Source organism: Nematostella vectensis, chromosome 6 (assembly GCF_932526225.1).
Source record: "Nematostella vectensis chromosome 6, jaNemVect1.1, whole genome shotgun sequence".
NCBI lineage: Eukaryota > Metazoa > Cnidaria > Anthozoa > Actiniaria > Edwardsiidae > Nematostella > Nematostella vectensis.
In genome coordinates, this window is record NC_064039.1 from 261,796 (window position 1) to 277,874 (window position 16,079).

A 16,079-nucleotide genomic window follows, 5' to 3' on the forward strand; every position below is an offset into this window, starting at 1 on the left:
ATTTAGTCTTTGTGGGAGGGGAGGGCGGGTGACAAAAGTACACATGACCTATACGGACGCTCATAACAAGCAACTGAGCGCCTGACATATAGGGACGTTACGAATACGAGTCCGTGGGAGACAAGGGGGAACACAGTGACCAATTTAGTCTTTGTGGGAGGGGAGGGTGGGTGACAAAAGTACACATGACCTATACGGACGCTCATAACAAGCAACTGAGCGCCTGACATATAGGGACGTTACGAATACGAGTCCGTGGGAGACAAGGGGGAACACAGTGACCAATTTAGTCTTTGTGGGAGGGGAGGGTGGGTGACAAAAGTACACATGACCTATACGGACGCTCATAACAAGCAACTGAGCGCCTGACATTTAGGGACGTTACGAATACGAGTCCATGGGAAACAAGGGGGAACACAGTGACCAATTTAGTCTTTGTGGGAGGGGAGGGTGGGTGACAAAAGTACACATGACCTATACGCACGCTCATAACAAGCAACTGAGCGCCTGACATATAGGGACGTTACGAATACGAGTCCGTGGGAGACAAGGGGAACACAGTGACCAATTTAGTCTTTGTGGGAGGGGAGGGTGGGTGACAAAAGTACACATGACCTATACGGACGCTCATAACAAGCAACTGAGCGCCTGACATATAGGGACGTTACGAATACGAGTCCGTGGGAGACAAGGGGAACACAGTGACCTATACGGACGCTCATAACAAGCAACTGAGCGCCTGACATATAGGGACGTTACGAATACGAGTCCGTGGGAGACAAGGGGAACACAGTGACCAATTTAGTCTTTATGGCAGGGGAGGGTGGGTGACAAAAGTACACATGACCTATACGGACGCTCATAACAAGCAACTGAGCTCCTGACATATAGGGACGTTACGAATACGAGTCCGTGGGAGACAAGGGGGAACACAGTGACCAATTTAGTCTTTGTGGGAGGGGAGGGCGGGTGACAAAAGTACACATGACCTATACGGACGCTCATAACAAGCAACTGAGCGCCTGACATATAGGGACGTTACGAATACGAGTCCGTGGGAGACAAGGGGGAACACAGTGACCAATTTAGTCTTTGTGGGAGGGGAGGGTGGGTGACAAAAGTACACATGACCTATACGGACGCTCATAACAAGCAACTGAGCGCCTGACATACAGGGACGTTACGAATACGAGTCCGTGGGAGACAAGGGGGAACACAGTGACCAATTTAGTCTTTGTGGGAGGGGAGGGTGGGTGACAAAAGTACACATGACCTATACGGACGCTCATAACAAGCAACTGAGCGCCTGACATTTAGGGACGTTACGAATACGAGTCCATGGGAAACAAGGGGGAACACAGTGACCAATTTAGTCTTTGTGGGAGGGGAGGGTGGGTGACAAAAGTACACATGACCTATACGCACGCTCATAACAAGCAACTGAGCGCCTGACATATAGGGACGTTACGAATACGAGTCCGTGGGAGACAAGGGGAACACAGTGACCAATTTAGTCTTTGTGGGAGGGGAGGGTGGGTGACAAAAGTACACATGACCTATACGGACGCTCATAACAAGCAACTGAGCGCCTGACATATAGGGACGTTACGAATACGAGTCCGTGGGAGACAAGGGGAACACAGTGACCTATACGGACGCTCATAACAAGCAACTGAGCTCCTGACATATAGGGACGTTACGAATACGAGTCCGTGGGAGACAAAGGGAACACAGTGACCAATTTAGTCTTTGTGGGAGGGGAGGGTGGGTGACAAAAGTACACATGACCTATACGGACGCTCATAACAAGCAACTGAGCGCCTGACATATAGGGACGTTACGGATACGAGTCCGTGGGAGACAAGGGGGGACACAGTGATCAATTTATACTTTGTATGGGGAGGGTGGGTGACAAAAGTACACATGACCTATACGGACGCTCATAACAAGCAACTGAGCGCCTGACATATAGGGACGTTACGAATACGAGTCCGTGGGAGACAAGGGGGAACACAGTGATCAATTTATACTTTGTAGGGGGAGGGTGGGTGCCAAAAGTACACATGACCTATACGGACGCTCATAACAAGCCACTGAGCGCCTGACATATAGGGACGTTACGAATACGAGTCCGTGGGAGACAAGGGGGAACACAGTGATCAATTTATACTTTGTAGGGGGAGGGTGGGTGACAAAAGTACACATGGCCTATACGGACGCTCATAACAAGCCACTGAGCGCCTAACATATAGGGACGTTACGAATACGAGTCCGTGGGAGACAAGGGGGAACACGTTGACCAATTTAGTCTTTATGGCAGGAGAGGGTGGGTGACAAAAGTACACATGACCTATACGGACGCTCATAACAAGAAACTGAGCGCCTGACATATAGGGACGTTACGAATACGAGTCCGTGGGAGACAAGGGGAACACAGTGACCAATTTAGTCTTTGTGGGAGGGGAGGATGGGTGACAAAAGTACACATGGCCTATACGGACGCTCATAACAAGCAACTGAGCGCCTGACATATAGGGACGTTACGAATACGAGTCCGTGGGAGACAAGGGGGAACACAGTGATCAATTTATACTTTGTATGAGGAGGGTGGGTGCCAAAAGTACACATTACCTATACGGACGCTCATAACAAGCAACTGAGCGCCTGACATAAAGGGACGTTACAAATACGAGTCCGTGGGAGACAAGGGGAAACACACTGATCAATTTATACTTTGTACCTACCTGCCTGGCATCAGGGCGTCTTTTTCCCGATGGTTACAACGTAAAATCTCAGCCGTCCCCGTCCTTTGTGCGGAAGCTTTTTTTTATTTTTATTCAACTAGTGGAAACTCTTTTTATTTTGAGCAACTGTAAGCTTTTGTTTATTTTTAGCTACTATGAGCTCGTTTTATTTTATTTTTTATTACTGTGAGCTCTTTTTATTTTTTAACTACTGTAAGTAGTTAAACTCGAATTCTCGAATTCTAAAGAAGACAAAAATCAGTTCGATTTGGCTGGGTCATGAAAATATACTACTTATAGGCTACTATATAGTTTCATATTATGGAAAAAGTCCATTTTCTGTGTTTTTATTGTTAATTCCTTTCGCCTTTCTTCCTTTTCTGGCTTATTTGTATAAGGTAACAGCCCTGTTAGTCTGCTATGCGTTATTGAAAAACTTACACCTGCTGCACAATTTGATTAATTGTGATTAAAAAGACAAATTTCATGACTTCGATTATGAGCGCTCTCCAATCAAATCCGCTGTTAACCGGACAACAAGAAGCGTTTGAAAAATGTGAGAGGATTTTGTTTTCACTGCTGCCAGTAGCACGACTATTAACAATTTATCAACCATAGCCATTGTGAACATACAATACAAATTTATTAAGCCTTTCACGGGAATAGATTTGTTGTTTGTTCGCGCGCGCACCTGAATGACGCCATTTCAAATGACCGCTGTTTTTGAATGTTATTTTTCAATGCAAACGATTTTGTTCTTGTTTTTGTAGAGAATTGCCTTCAAACACTTTCCAGAATATGCCTGATAGTTCTTTGACAATCTATTGTACTTTTAAGTTTTCGTAAGGCTTTACTTTTTGCTATGTTTTCTTGTGGCAGTTTCAGAGGTCCGCACTCAATGAAGTCTAGCTTTGAATGGCTACGGCTTGCGAAAGAGGGGGCGGTGCAATCCCTTTTATAGCGCGCTTTGTGTTTTAAACCCTTTTATAGCGCGCTTTGTGTTTTAAACCCTTTTATGGTGCGCGCCTCCAGCAACGCGCGCCAATATCGTACCAAACTCAATATACCAATTCCTTTTTTCATTAGGGTTGAATGTAGTTAAAAAGATTCAAAGATGTTTTTCAATAAATTTTTAATTTTCAAACACTCTCTCACTGAAACAATGACTTTACATCTTTACAGTTTGTTGATGTCATTCACATGTAGTCCTAATCAAGAGATAACCTGTAATTACTTGATTCAGCTGGCAATAGTACTTTCTGGCTCTTGTTGACACAGTCCCCAATCTACGATAAATGTTTAAAAAAAATTTATTTCAAATTGGGTTAATATGAATATAAAAAGAGCAAAGGCTATACCTCTGCACCAGACAAGCCATGGCTCTGCAACAAGCCCTTTGTCTTTCCATTGCTTTGGGCTTTGCCCTCACAGTTGAAGGTATGTATAATAGCTACACTCTGATTTCATAAGAACCTCTTTTCGACGCGGCATGTACCGTGTTCTACTGATCAGAAATTAAAGGTTTCCAGCTTTCTCTGCCTTAACGAACATCAAATTTAAGAACCTGTTAGTCTAAAAACACCGACTTAAATTTGAAACAGGTTCTTATTAATATAAACACAGAACCTTTAAGATCTCCCAGCAATAATGAAAGTCATGATTCTCAATAAGCAGTAAACTAAGACATTTATTATTAATTCCATATTTTTAACATGATAATGAGAGTTAAATAAGTACTGTATACTAGAGGTTATCGTGTGCTCCTAGATGCCATGTTTAGGAAGTTTCGGTATTAGGCAATGTCAGCTTGGATATTGCTTATGATGTACACAGCCATCCACTGAGTAGTAATTAGAAGAAACATTTTCAATGTAACATATTAATTTTCAAAAAACCGAGGCTGAAGAAAATTCCGGGCTGAGCGTTCTTAAAAGGAAACAACAATAACAGCAAAAAAACAACAAGGATTTTATATGAAAAAGAGTGGTGGGGATCTTCTGAAAGGCATTAAGAAAATGGTATTTGGTCCTTTTTTCAAACGAGATCTGACTTAAATACGTCTGAAATTTATTATAATTTCTCAAGGATTCTGTTGAATGTGTTTTAGGTTGGTGGACAACTCACCCGCCGCCCCAGCCAACTCCATCTGCATACACGGCACCAGGTGATTGAGAGCTCCATCTTCATACACGGCACCATCTTTATGCACGGCACCATCTTCATACACGACACCATCTTCAAACACGACACCATCTTCATACACGGCACCATCTTCATACACGACACCACCTTTATACACGGCACCATCTTTATACACGGCACCATCTTCATACACGGCACCATCTTCATACACGGCACCACCTTCATACACGGCACCATCTTCATACACGGCACCATCTTCATACACGGCACCATCTTCATACACGGGACCATCTTCATACACGGCACCATCTTCATACAAGGCACCATCTTCGTACACGGCATCATCTTCATACAAGGCACCATCTTCATACACGGCACCATCTTCATACGACATGACGGAAAAATCTGGAGATTACGCAATTCTAGATAGTTAAAAAAGACAATTTCTTACAATGGCCATCGGTTCCTCGTATTACGGACTAATTTTCAAAAATAACGTGAGACGGAAATGTACATACCGAGATTTTGGCTTTTTAGATATTTTTTCCTTGATCATCCTTGTGCTATGCATGGGCTCAGGGGCTCAATTTAAATCGTATTTGATATTTTGCTTGCTATTACTCACGAAGTACTTAGATAAATTTTCCGCCTTATTTAAAGCGAAATGAGCTTATTGGAAACGTCAAGTCTGGTTTTCCGTCATGTCTCTTCATACACGGCACCATCTTTATACACGGCACCATCTTCATACACGGGACCATCTTTATATACGGCACCATCTTCATACACGGGACCATCTTTATACACGGCACCATCTTAATACATGGCACCATCTTAATACATGGCACCATCTTCATACACGGCCCCATCTTCATGAACGGCACCATCTTCATACATGGCACCATCTTCATACACGGCGCCATCTTCATACACGGCACCATCTTTATACATGGCACCATCTTTATACACGGCACCATCATTATACAAGGCACCATCTTCATACACGGCACCATTTTCATACTCAGAACCATCTTCATACACGGCACCATCTTTACACACGGCTCCATCTTCATACACGGCACCATCTTTCGAACGGCTCCAACTTCATACACGGAACCATCTTTATACACGACACCATCTTAATACATGGCACCATCTTCATACACGGAACCATCTTTATACACGGCACCATCTTAATACATGGCACCATCTTCATACACGGCCCCATCTTCATGCACGGCACCATCTTCATACACGGCACCATCTTCATACACGGCGCCATCTTCATACACGGCACCATCTTTATACACGGCACCATCTTCATACACGGCACCATCTTCATACACGGCACCATATTCATGCACGGCACCATCTTCATACACGGCACCATCTTCATACACGGAACCATCTTTATACACGGCACCATCTCCATACACGGCACCATCTTCATACACGGCACCATATTCATGCACGGCACCATCTTTATACACGGCACCATCTTCATACACGGCACCATCTTCATACACGGCACCATATTCATGCACGGCAGTTTAACAGTTAAAAATTGTTGAGGAGAGCTCTTAGAATACTAAAAAATTCCAGTAATTCGAGACTGAAGACATACAAAAACATAACAAACATAGCAAACACAACAAACCCAACGAACACAAAAAACTCAACAAACATAACAAACACAACAAACATGACAAACATGACAAACACAACAAACACAACAAACACAAACAACACGACAAACATAACAAACATCACAAACATCACAAACATCACAAACACAACAAACACAACAAACATACCAAACACAACAAACATGACAAACACAACAAACACCACCAACATGACAAACACGACAAGATCAAAAAACACAACAAGGATAACACACAACGAACACACACAGAACTTACTCAACGAAATACAGTTGCTGTACTTATACATGTACGTGTATGTATTCACAATTTACACGTGACTACAACAAATTTCTCTGTATATAGTGATAAAAGAATTGTCGATGTCTAAACCAAGGGTCGAGAATGGCAGATTATTTAAAAAAAATCTAATGTAATGTACAAAAAAAGATTTCCAAACCAATAGAAGAAACACTTCGATTTCGGTTTTGATGTTTCTTTTGATCTCTTTAGTGAGATTGGTAAATGGCAGTCGTTACAACGAAGGTCGTGTAGAGATCTTTAAATACGGGAATTGGGGATCCGTGTGCGATGACAGCTGGGGCAGAGAAGACGCGAACGTCGTCTGCCGTCAGCTGGGGTTCGAAGGGGCGGTTTCTTGGCATGGCTCAGCTCGCTTCGGAGAAAGCTGCGGTCCGATATGGATGGATGATGTTCACTGCATGGGATACGAAAGATCTTTAGACAGCTGTTATTTCCCAGGCTGGGGAAGACACAACTGCAGACATGGCGAAGATGCGGGTGTCGTTTGCCAGACACGAAATACAACCGCTATCCCTCCCCGCCCAACTACCTGGTGGCCCCCATACACGACGCCATCATATAACCCAGGTAATAGTTTTAACATTTAGAACTATACTTGCCTACTCGATCACTGAATCCTACCAGCGCTCCCGTAAGTTTAGCATTAAAATCGTTTATCTCCTCAGTGAGGTTGGTCAATGGCAGTAGTTTCAACGAAGGTCGTGTAGAAATCTATCACAACGGTAACTGGGGGACAGTTTGCGATGACCGCTGGGATATAAGTGACGCTCAAGTTGTTTGTCGCCAACTGGGATATCCCGGAGCGGTATCAAGTCCTGGTCGAGCACACTTCGGACGAGGTAATGGCCAGATCTGGATGGATGATGTTCACTGCATGGGATACGAAAGATCTTTAGACAGCTGTTATTTCCCAGGCTGGGGAAGACACAACTGCATACATAGCGAAGATGCGGGTGTCGTTTGCCAGACACGAAATACAACCGCTATCCCTCCCCGCCCAACTACCTGGTGGCCCCCATACACGACGCCATCATATAACCCAGGTAATAATTTTAACATTTAGAACTATACTTGCCTACTCGATCACTGAGTCCTACCAGCGCTCCCGTAAGTTTAGCATTAAAATCGTTTATCTCCTCAGTGAGGTTGGTCAATGGCCATAGTTTCAACGAAGGTCGTGTAGAAATCTATCACAACGGTAACTGGGGGACAGTTTGCGATGACAGCTGGGATATAAGTGACGCTCAAGTTGTTTGTCGCCAACTGGGATATCCCGGAGCGGTATCAAGTCCTGGTCGAGCACACTTCGGACAAGGTTATGGCCAGATCTGGATGGATGAGGTTCGCTGTGGAGGATCGGAGAGTTTTCTGTCAATGTGCAGTCACTTCGGCTGGGGACGACATGACTGTTCACATAGCGAAGACGCGGGTGTTGTCTGCCAGACACGAAATACAACCGCTATCCCTCCCCGCCCAACTACCTGGTGGCCCCCATACACGACGCCATCATATAACCCAGGTAATAGTTTTAACATTTAGAACTATGCTTGCCTACTCGATCACTGAATCCTACCAGCGCTCCCGTAAGTTTAGCATTAAAATCGTTTATCTCCTCAGTGAGGTTGGTCAATGGCCATAGTTTCAACGAAGGTCGTGTAGAAATCTATCACAACGGTAACTGGGGGACAGTTTGCGATGACAGCTGGGATATAAGTGACGCTCAAGTTGTTTGTCGCCAACTGGGATATCCCGGAGCGGTATCAAGTCCTGGTCGAGCACACTTCGGACAAGGTTATGGCCAGATCTGGATGGATGAGGTTCGCTGTGGAGGATCGGAGAGTTTTCTGTCAATGTGCAGTCACTTCGGCTGGGGACGACATGACTGTTCACATAGCGAAGACGCGGGTGTTGTCTGCCAGACACGAAATACAACCGCTATCCCTCCCCGCCCAACTACCTGGTGGCCCCCATACACGACGCCATCATATAACCCAGGTAATAGTTTTAACATTTAAAACTATGCTTGCCTACTCGATCACTGAGTCCTACCAGCGCTCCCGTAAGTTTGGCATTAAAATCGTTTATCTCCTCAGTGAGGTTGGTCAATGGCAGTAGTTTCAACGAAGGTCGTGTAGAAATCTATCACAACGGTACCTGGGGGACAGTTTGCGATGACAGCTGGGATATAAGTGACGCTCAAGTTGTTTGTCGCCAACTGGGATATCCCGGAGCGGTATCAAGTCCTGGTCGAGCACACTTCGGACAAGGTTATGGCCAGATCTGGATGGATGAGGTTCGCTGTAGAGGATCGGAGAGTTTTCTGTCAATGTGCAGTCACTTCGGCTGGGGACGACATGACTGTTCACATAGCGAAGACGCGGGTGTTGTCTGCCAGACACGAAATACAACCGCTATCCCTCCCCGCCCAACTACCTGGTGGCCCCCATACACGACGCCATCATATAACCCAGGTAATAGTTTTAACATTTAGAACTATACTTGCCTACTCGATCACTGAATCCTACCAGCGCTCCCGTAAGTTTGGCATTAAAATCATTTATCTCCTCAGTGAGGTTGGTCAATGGCAGTAGTTTCAACGAAGGTCGTGTAGAAATCTATCACAACGGTACCTGGGGGACGGTTTGCGATGACAGCTGGGAAATGGATGATGCCCATGTCGTCTGTCATCAGCTGGGCTTCAGAAGAGCGGTATCTAGTTATGGTAGCGCAAGGTTTGGGCAGGGACGTGGTCCCATATGGATGGATGATGTTAGCTGCACAGGATACGAACCATCCCTGGCAAGCTGCAACTTTACAGGCTGGGGAAGACACAACTGCAGACATAGCGAAGACGCGGGTGTGGTCTGCCAGGTCCATGGCAACACAACAACCATCCATCCTCCAGGTGTGCATTACGCTGTGCGAAGGGTGGAAAGAAAGGGGGGGGGGAAGGGGGGCATCCCACCTCTTATGCTGATAGGGCGCTTAAGCAACGAAGAAAATGGCAACGAGGGCAGAACCGTAACTTGCATTGGCCACGAGGACACCTTCCTTCTTTCCCAATCCCGGTAGAGCCCTTCATTTACATATGAAAGAGAGTGGCACCTACCCTTTCCCACCCCAAGAATCTACAAGGAATGTCTGACGCTTGCCTTTGAACTAAGTAAGCTAAAAATCCTGACATTATCACAGCTCCCAGTAGCATTCAAAGAACGAAAAAGGAAAGACCGAATCTCTAACATGCGCTTTTGACTGAGCGAACAATTATTCTAGTTTACATGCCAAACTTCACCGTTAACAAAACAAATGTTGTCCCGTCTTTGTTTGAAGAAAATATATCAGATAATGATTGGTGTGTTGATTGTTTTTTCTTTCTCTCTCGAAAGGGGCAACTGTTCGTCTAGCCGGTGGAAGGGGTCCTTACGAGGGTAGGGTAGAGGTTTACCATAACGGTGCGTGGGGAGTGGTCTGTGACGACAGCTGGGACCTGCGAGATGGCCATGTGGTGTGCAAGTCTCTTGGGTATTACGAGGCCAAGGAGGTCTCCTGCTGCTCAAGGTAGCTCCGCTTAAGGCTCTGCCAAACGACACAACTGAGATAGTTTTGTTGCTATAGCTTGCCATGCAATGGTTTTTTTTGTCGCACAACAAATTGTTTTAAACAAAAGTTCAGACCCATGTGGGATTTAAAGCTGCGACAGGGCCAGCGTGATGGTTTTACTGTATATTATAATTCAGCAACTGCAAATTTCGATGGTTTATAAATTTATTCAATTAACCCAGTAAACTGTCGACTAGTAATTTCAAAGTATTATGCTGTATAGAGCATATGCTGTGTAGAAAATTAAAGTGTCACTAAAATTACGATGTTACTGTGTACATAGACGACGGAAAACATTAAATACCGACAACAAAGATCTGCTTGCCCTTTCTCCATAAATATAGAATGAGTTGAACTCAGTAGGTCGAAACATTACTGGGTTATTTAAATAAATCGAAAAGTTCCGGGCATCTAGTCAATTGAGGACCTTTCCTCTCGGGCATATAGCCACTGCGAAACAAATGTGCCCCATGTTGCATAACACTTTGAACTTCGTCCATTGAGGACCTTTCCCAAATGTCGGGCATATAGCCACTGCGATTTTTTTTGCTGGTCCCAGTAAGTTTTTTTAACAATCCAGTACTTTTGTAATTTTTATATTACACTACTCTACTGCCATTATCCTTGCCTGATTTTTTTCACTCAGGTATGGTACAGGCAGCGGAAACTTCCACTTGGACGACGTCCAGTGCCGGGGCAATGAATCAGCTATCGAGCAGTGTCCTCATCTAGGGTGGGGCAGTCATAACTGTGGGAGTAGTGAAGTAGCCGGGGTCAGATGCGGGAACTATACTCCTACATTCAGGCCAACCCCTCCACGTGAGTTATAACCACAGCCCCCCCCCCCCCTGGAGCTACATTTTCCAATTTTATACTATCAACAATTTTTACCCGCGCACAATGCCTCATAGGTAAAATAACACAGGGAATCCGTGCAACATTTCTGGTTTTTTTCCGTGCAATATTTTTTGGTTTCTTTCAGATATACCAGTATGTGGCCACAGGCCTCATAGATAAAATAACACAGGGAATCCGTGCAATATTTTTTTTTAGATGTACCAGTATGTGGCCACAGGCCTCATAGGTAAAATAACACAGGGAATCCGTGCAATATTTCTGGTTTGTTTTCAGATGTACCAGTATGTGGCCACAGGCCGCTCTCGCGTATCGTTGGTGGCAGCACCGCGCCGCCTGGAGCGTGGCCATGGCAAGTGATGCTCATCTATAACAGCGGACGACAGTTCTGTGGCGGGACTCTGGTCACACCTGAATGGGTCATTACGGCGGCTCACTGTGTTGTGGGTAAAAATCCCGCAAGTATCCAAGTGCGGTAAGAGGTCAGCGGTCAGCAATGTGAGAACAACGAAGTGCAATAATGAACTTTCCTTTGAATAAGCGCCTCCTTCCCAATGAGAGGCCCTCACGAACTTTGAAGATAAGCCCGCTCCCCCTGCAACCAATCTAAAGCACCCGCTGTTTGTGATAGCCTATTCTTCTCCTTACCAACAATTGTTTTTCTTCAAAATAAATTTGAACAGCCCCCCCCCTTTAAAGCGTCACTCCCCTCTCTTCTCTGAAAATTTTTATATTTAGTTTTTGGTGGGTAGATGTGAGTTTTGCTCTGGCTGTTTATTGTTATTCTAATTAACTTCGTTTTTGTTCGCCCCAGTCTTGGAGCCCAAAACAGAACCAGTCCGGACCCGTCGGTGGAAATGCGAATCAGCATCCGAAGCATTCATAATCACCCATACTATCGCAGGTATTGGTTCATAATCCCCCCTACTATCGCAGGTATTGGTTCATAATCACTCCTTCTATCGCAGGTATTGGTTCATAACCACCCCTACTATCGCAGGTATTGGTTCATAACCACCCCTACTATCGCAGGTATTGGTTCATAACCACCCCTACTATCGCAGGTATTGGTTCATAATCGCCCTTACTATCGCAGGTATTGGTTCATAATCACCCCTACTATCGCAGGTATTGGTTCATAATCACCCCTACTATCGCAGGTATTGGTTCATAATCACCCCTACTATCGCAGGTATTGGTTCATAATCACCCCTACTATCGCAGGTATTGGTTCATAATCACCCCTACTATCGCCGGTATTGGTTCATAATCACCCCCACCATCGCAGGTATTGGTTCATAATCACCCGTACTACCGCAGGTATTGGTTCATAATCACCCCTACTATCGCAGATATTGGTTCATAATCACCCCTACTATCGCAGGTATTGGTTCATAATCACCCATACTATCGCAGGTATTGGTTCATAAACACCCCTACTATCGCAGGTATTGGTTCATAATCGCCCCTACTATCGCAGGTATTGGTTCATAATCACCCCTACCATCGCAGGTATTGGTTCTTTTCAAAACAAAATTGATAGATACGAAAATTTCGCTCAACAGCCCAAAACGATCGAGTAACGACATCGCCCTGCTCCGTCTGTCACGCCCTACCATCCTCACCCATCGTATCAACCTGGCGTGCATGCCAAACGACACGGTTCACTTCCCTAATGGCACCATGTGCTACATTACGGGCTGGGGCACCCTTAGCTCCGGAGGAAGCCAACCAGAAGCACTAAATCAAGCTGTGGTAAGTACAATGAGCAAGAGAAGTAGGTGGCGGTGTGGTAATGAGCAAGGGAAGTAGGTATGACGCTGTGTTTTAAGAACTGTGAGCAAGGGAAGTTGGTGGCGCTGTGTTAAGGAGAAAGAGCAAGGGAGGTATCTGGTGGTTACCAGAGGACTGTGATAAAACAGTGAGCAAGGGAAGTAGGTGTGACGCTGTGTTAAGAACTGCGAGCAAGGGAAGTTGGTGTCGCTGTGTTAAGAAGAATGAGCAAGGAAGGTAGCTAATGGTTACCAGAGGACTGTGATAAGAACTGCGAGCAAGGGAAGTAGGTGTGTCGCTGTGATAAGAACTGCGAGCAAGGGAAGTAGGTGTGTCGCTGTGATAAGAACAGTGAGCAAGGGAAGTAGGTGTGTCGCTGTGATAAGAACAGTGAGCAAGGGAAGTAGGTGTGTCGCTGTGATAAGAACAGTGAGCAAGGGAAGTAGGTGTGACGCTGTGTTAAAAACTGTGAGCAAGGGAACTAGGTGGTGGTTGCAAGAGGCACTCGTCCATGTTGTATCTGACTCTTGTAATTCGGCATTCAAGCTGCAAGAAGGGTGATGTAACTGTATTTATTTGTTTATTATTGCACCTGGCAGCACAGTGCGCCTTAGTAGTTCACGTCATGAATAACCAATCGGTCATACCTATTCTGCCATAGGTCCCACTGCGTACTCGCTCCGAATGCGAGAGGTCGTATCCGGGTAAAATCAGTGCTGATATGATCTGCGCCGGAAAACCAGAGGGTGGGGTAGACACGTGCCAAGGTGATTCAGGCGGTCCTTTGGTCTGTCAACATGGCAACCAGTGGTTTTTGACCGGCGTGACGAGTTGGGGTCATGGTTGCGCGTTTGCTGGCAAATACGGCGTGTACGCAGGTGTACAGCAGCTGAAGCAATGGGTCTTCCACGTGATGACCAACGCCCCTTAAACAAAAGAAGACACCCGAAACAAACAGAGGCATGAACCCAGGCGTTGTACTCGGAAACGGCGATTTAAGAGAATATATAATTTCATACCCAAAACATACCCGGTTTAAGAATTGTTATCCACGTAAAGAAAAAAACCATGACCTTATTTTAAACCACAAATAAATGCTTTTATATTCCTACGTAAGAAGTTCACAGCCTGACTGATAAACGTCGTGAAAAGATCCACCCATACACCATCCTTCTTGCTTCAATTTGGCACAAATTTGTTTATTCTAAAGCTGGGTGAAATGTTGAACCTCCAAAAGATACCCTGTTAGTTTTGTACACACACACACTCTTCCCCTCCACAAGGCATGTTTGTATCCGAGTACCTCCCTGGCTCAAATAGAAAAATAAAATCATCACTCGTGGAGACAAGGTGTTGGGATAACGAAATATGATTTGTAGACAAACTGTAGCATATTAAACGAGCATTCGAAAATCACGTTTTGGCGATTGTTTTTCCCTTTTTGAGTTTATTTATACCCTTCAGATCTTCATAAGAAACATAACATAAATAACCATAAATTATATATACATAATAATATTACATACATAATGTATCTATACGTATATATATAAAAAGAGATAGAGGGGGAACAGCAAAGTGGTATTCCTATATATTGATGCAATTAGAAAAAAAAGGGTAACGACAAAGATCAAATCCATTCTTCCAAAAGGCTTGGGTATGTCCACAGTTGATAATCTAAGGTTGTCAAGTCTTCCGATTTGCCTTTGCACCGTGATCGCTTTAAACAAAGCACTCGAGTTCTTTTCTCATCGAGGAAAGGTTGTACCTCACCCCATTTATCTTGACGACGTTAAGTTTTTTTTCAAGCTTTCTACAAATGGCGTTTCTCCTCTTCCCGGAAACGCGAAGATACTCGGTCAGCTCTGTTGAGTAGGGCGTGGCTCCATACTTGGTCAGCTCCTTTGAATAGGGTGTGGCCATATACTCGGTCAACTCCTTTGTGTAGGATGTGCCCCGATACTCATTCTGGCCCTTCGAGCAGGGTGTGGCCATATACTCGGTCAACTTCTTTGTGTAGGGTGCGGCCCGATACTCATTCTGGCCCTTCGAGCAGGGTGTGGCCATATACTCGGTCAACTTCTTTGTGTAGGGTGCGGCCCGATACTCATTCTGGCCCTTCGAGCAGGGTGTGGCCATATACTCGGTCAACTCCTTTGTGTAGGGTGTGCCCCGATACTCATTATTGTCCTTAAAGCAGAGTGTGGCCATATACTCGGTCAACTCCTTTGTGTAGGGTGCGGCCCGATACTCATTCTGGCCTTTCGAGCAGGGTGTGGCCATATACTCGGTCAACTCCTTTGTGTAGGGTGCGGCCCCAATCGTTTCACTCCCATTAGCTCCTCGTTTCCCGCGAGAGTGTAACATCTCGTCCTCTTGCCTTCTATATCTTTTCTTATCCTCTTTATTTTCAAGCTGTTTTCTAGGATCAAGTTCCTTTCCCTCCGTTTGAGGAATCGGAGCATGCTTCGTATCTTTATGTTTTGTTAAAGTTTGAAGACTTTCTTTTTTAGAGTGCGTAAGCTTTTCAAAAGAGCTCTTGAGGTCCATCTTTTCTTCTACGAAGCCATGTTTCGTGCTTTGGTCCAGCGTGATGTCATTCGTTGCGCCATTTTCCCTTTTTTCATACTGGGTGTCTACAGCAGGGGGGTGCAGCTCACTTCTTTTCATACATCAGGGGGGTGGGGTAGAATGGACAATCACTTTGTTAAGGTTTGACTAGTCGTCGACCAGGGCGACTTGATTTTATTTGCTTACTGTATTCAACTTCATTTGAACAGTCTGTCTGTTGAAAGTTTTCATAATTGCTTACCGTGAGTCCAGGTTTGGATACTTCCGAGAAGACAGGCTCACTCCTTTGACTTTCGCAATTGAATAGTTTGGGGTTTAACTTCGATGTCGAATATCTTTGATTTGAAGTGTCCACGAAAACCAAATGGGGTCGGACTCGTGAACTTGATAAGACGGGGCATCCCAAGGACTTGTTCGGTTTTTTTGC

General features: G+C 45.0%; 1 protein-coding gene across 3 annotated transcripts; it reads left to right on the forward strand.

The window, feature by feature from the left end:
- The first annotated feature begins 4,057 nt into the window (after positions 1 to 4,057).
- LOC5511506 (deleted in malignant brain tumors 1 protein-like) lies at positions 4,058 to 14,494 on the forward strand. 3 transcript variants are annotated; one of them, XM_048728931.1, is made up of 14 exons: positions 4,058 to 4,181; positions 4,852 to 4,908; positions 7,043 to 7,420; positions 7,519 to 7,896; positions 7,995 to 8,372; positions 8,471 to 8,848; positions 8,947 to 9,324; positions 9,423 to 9,758; positions 10,240 to 10,411; positions 11,100 to 11,272; positions 11,585 to 11,783; positions 12,123 to 12,212; positions 12,874 to 13,063; positions 13,743 to 14,494. In XM_048728931.1, the coding sequence occupies exons 1-14, from the start codon at positions 4,121 to 4,123 to the stop codon at positions 14,010 to 14,012; spliced, it is 3,438 nt and encodes a 1,145-aa protein (XP_048584888.1). In that variant the 5' UTR covers positions 4,058 to 4,120; the 3' UTR covers positions 14,013 to 14,494. The 3 variants fall into 3 exon arrangements, with proteins under 3 accessions (XP_048584888.1, XP_048584889.1, XP_048584890.1); XM_048728932.1 differs by having other exon boundaries at positions 7,043 to 7,242; positions 7,719 to 7,896; XM_048728933.1 differs by lacking the exons at positions 7,995 to 8,372; positions 8,471 to 8,848.
- Positions 14,495 to 16,079: the final 1,585 nt, after the last annotated feature.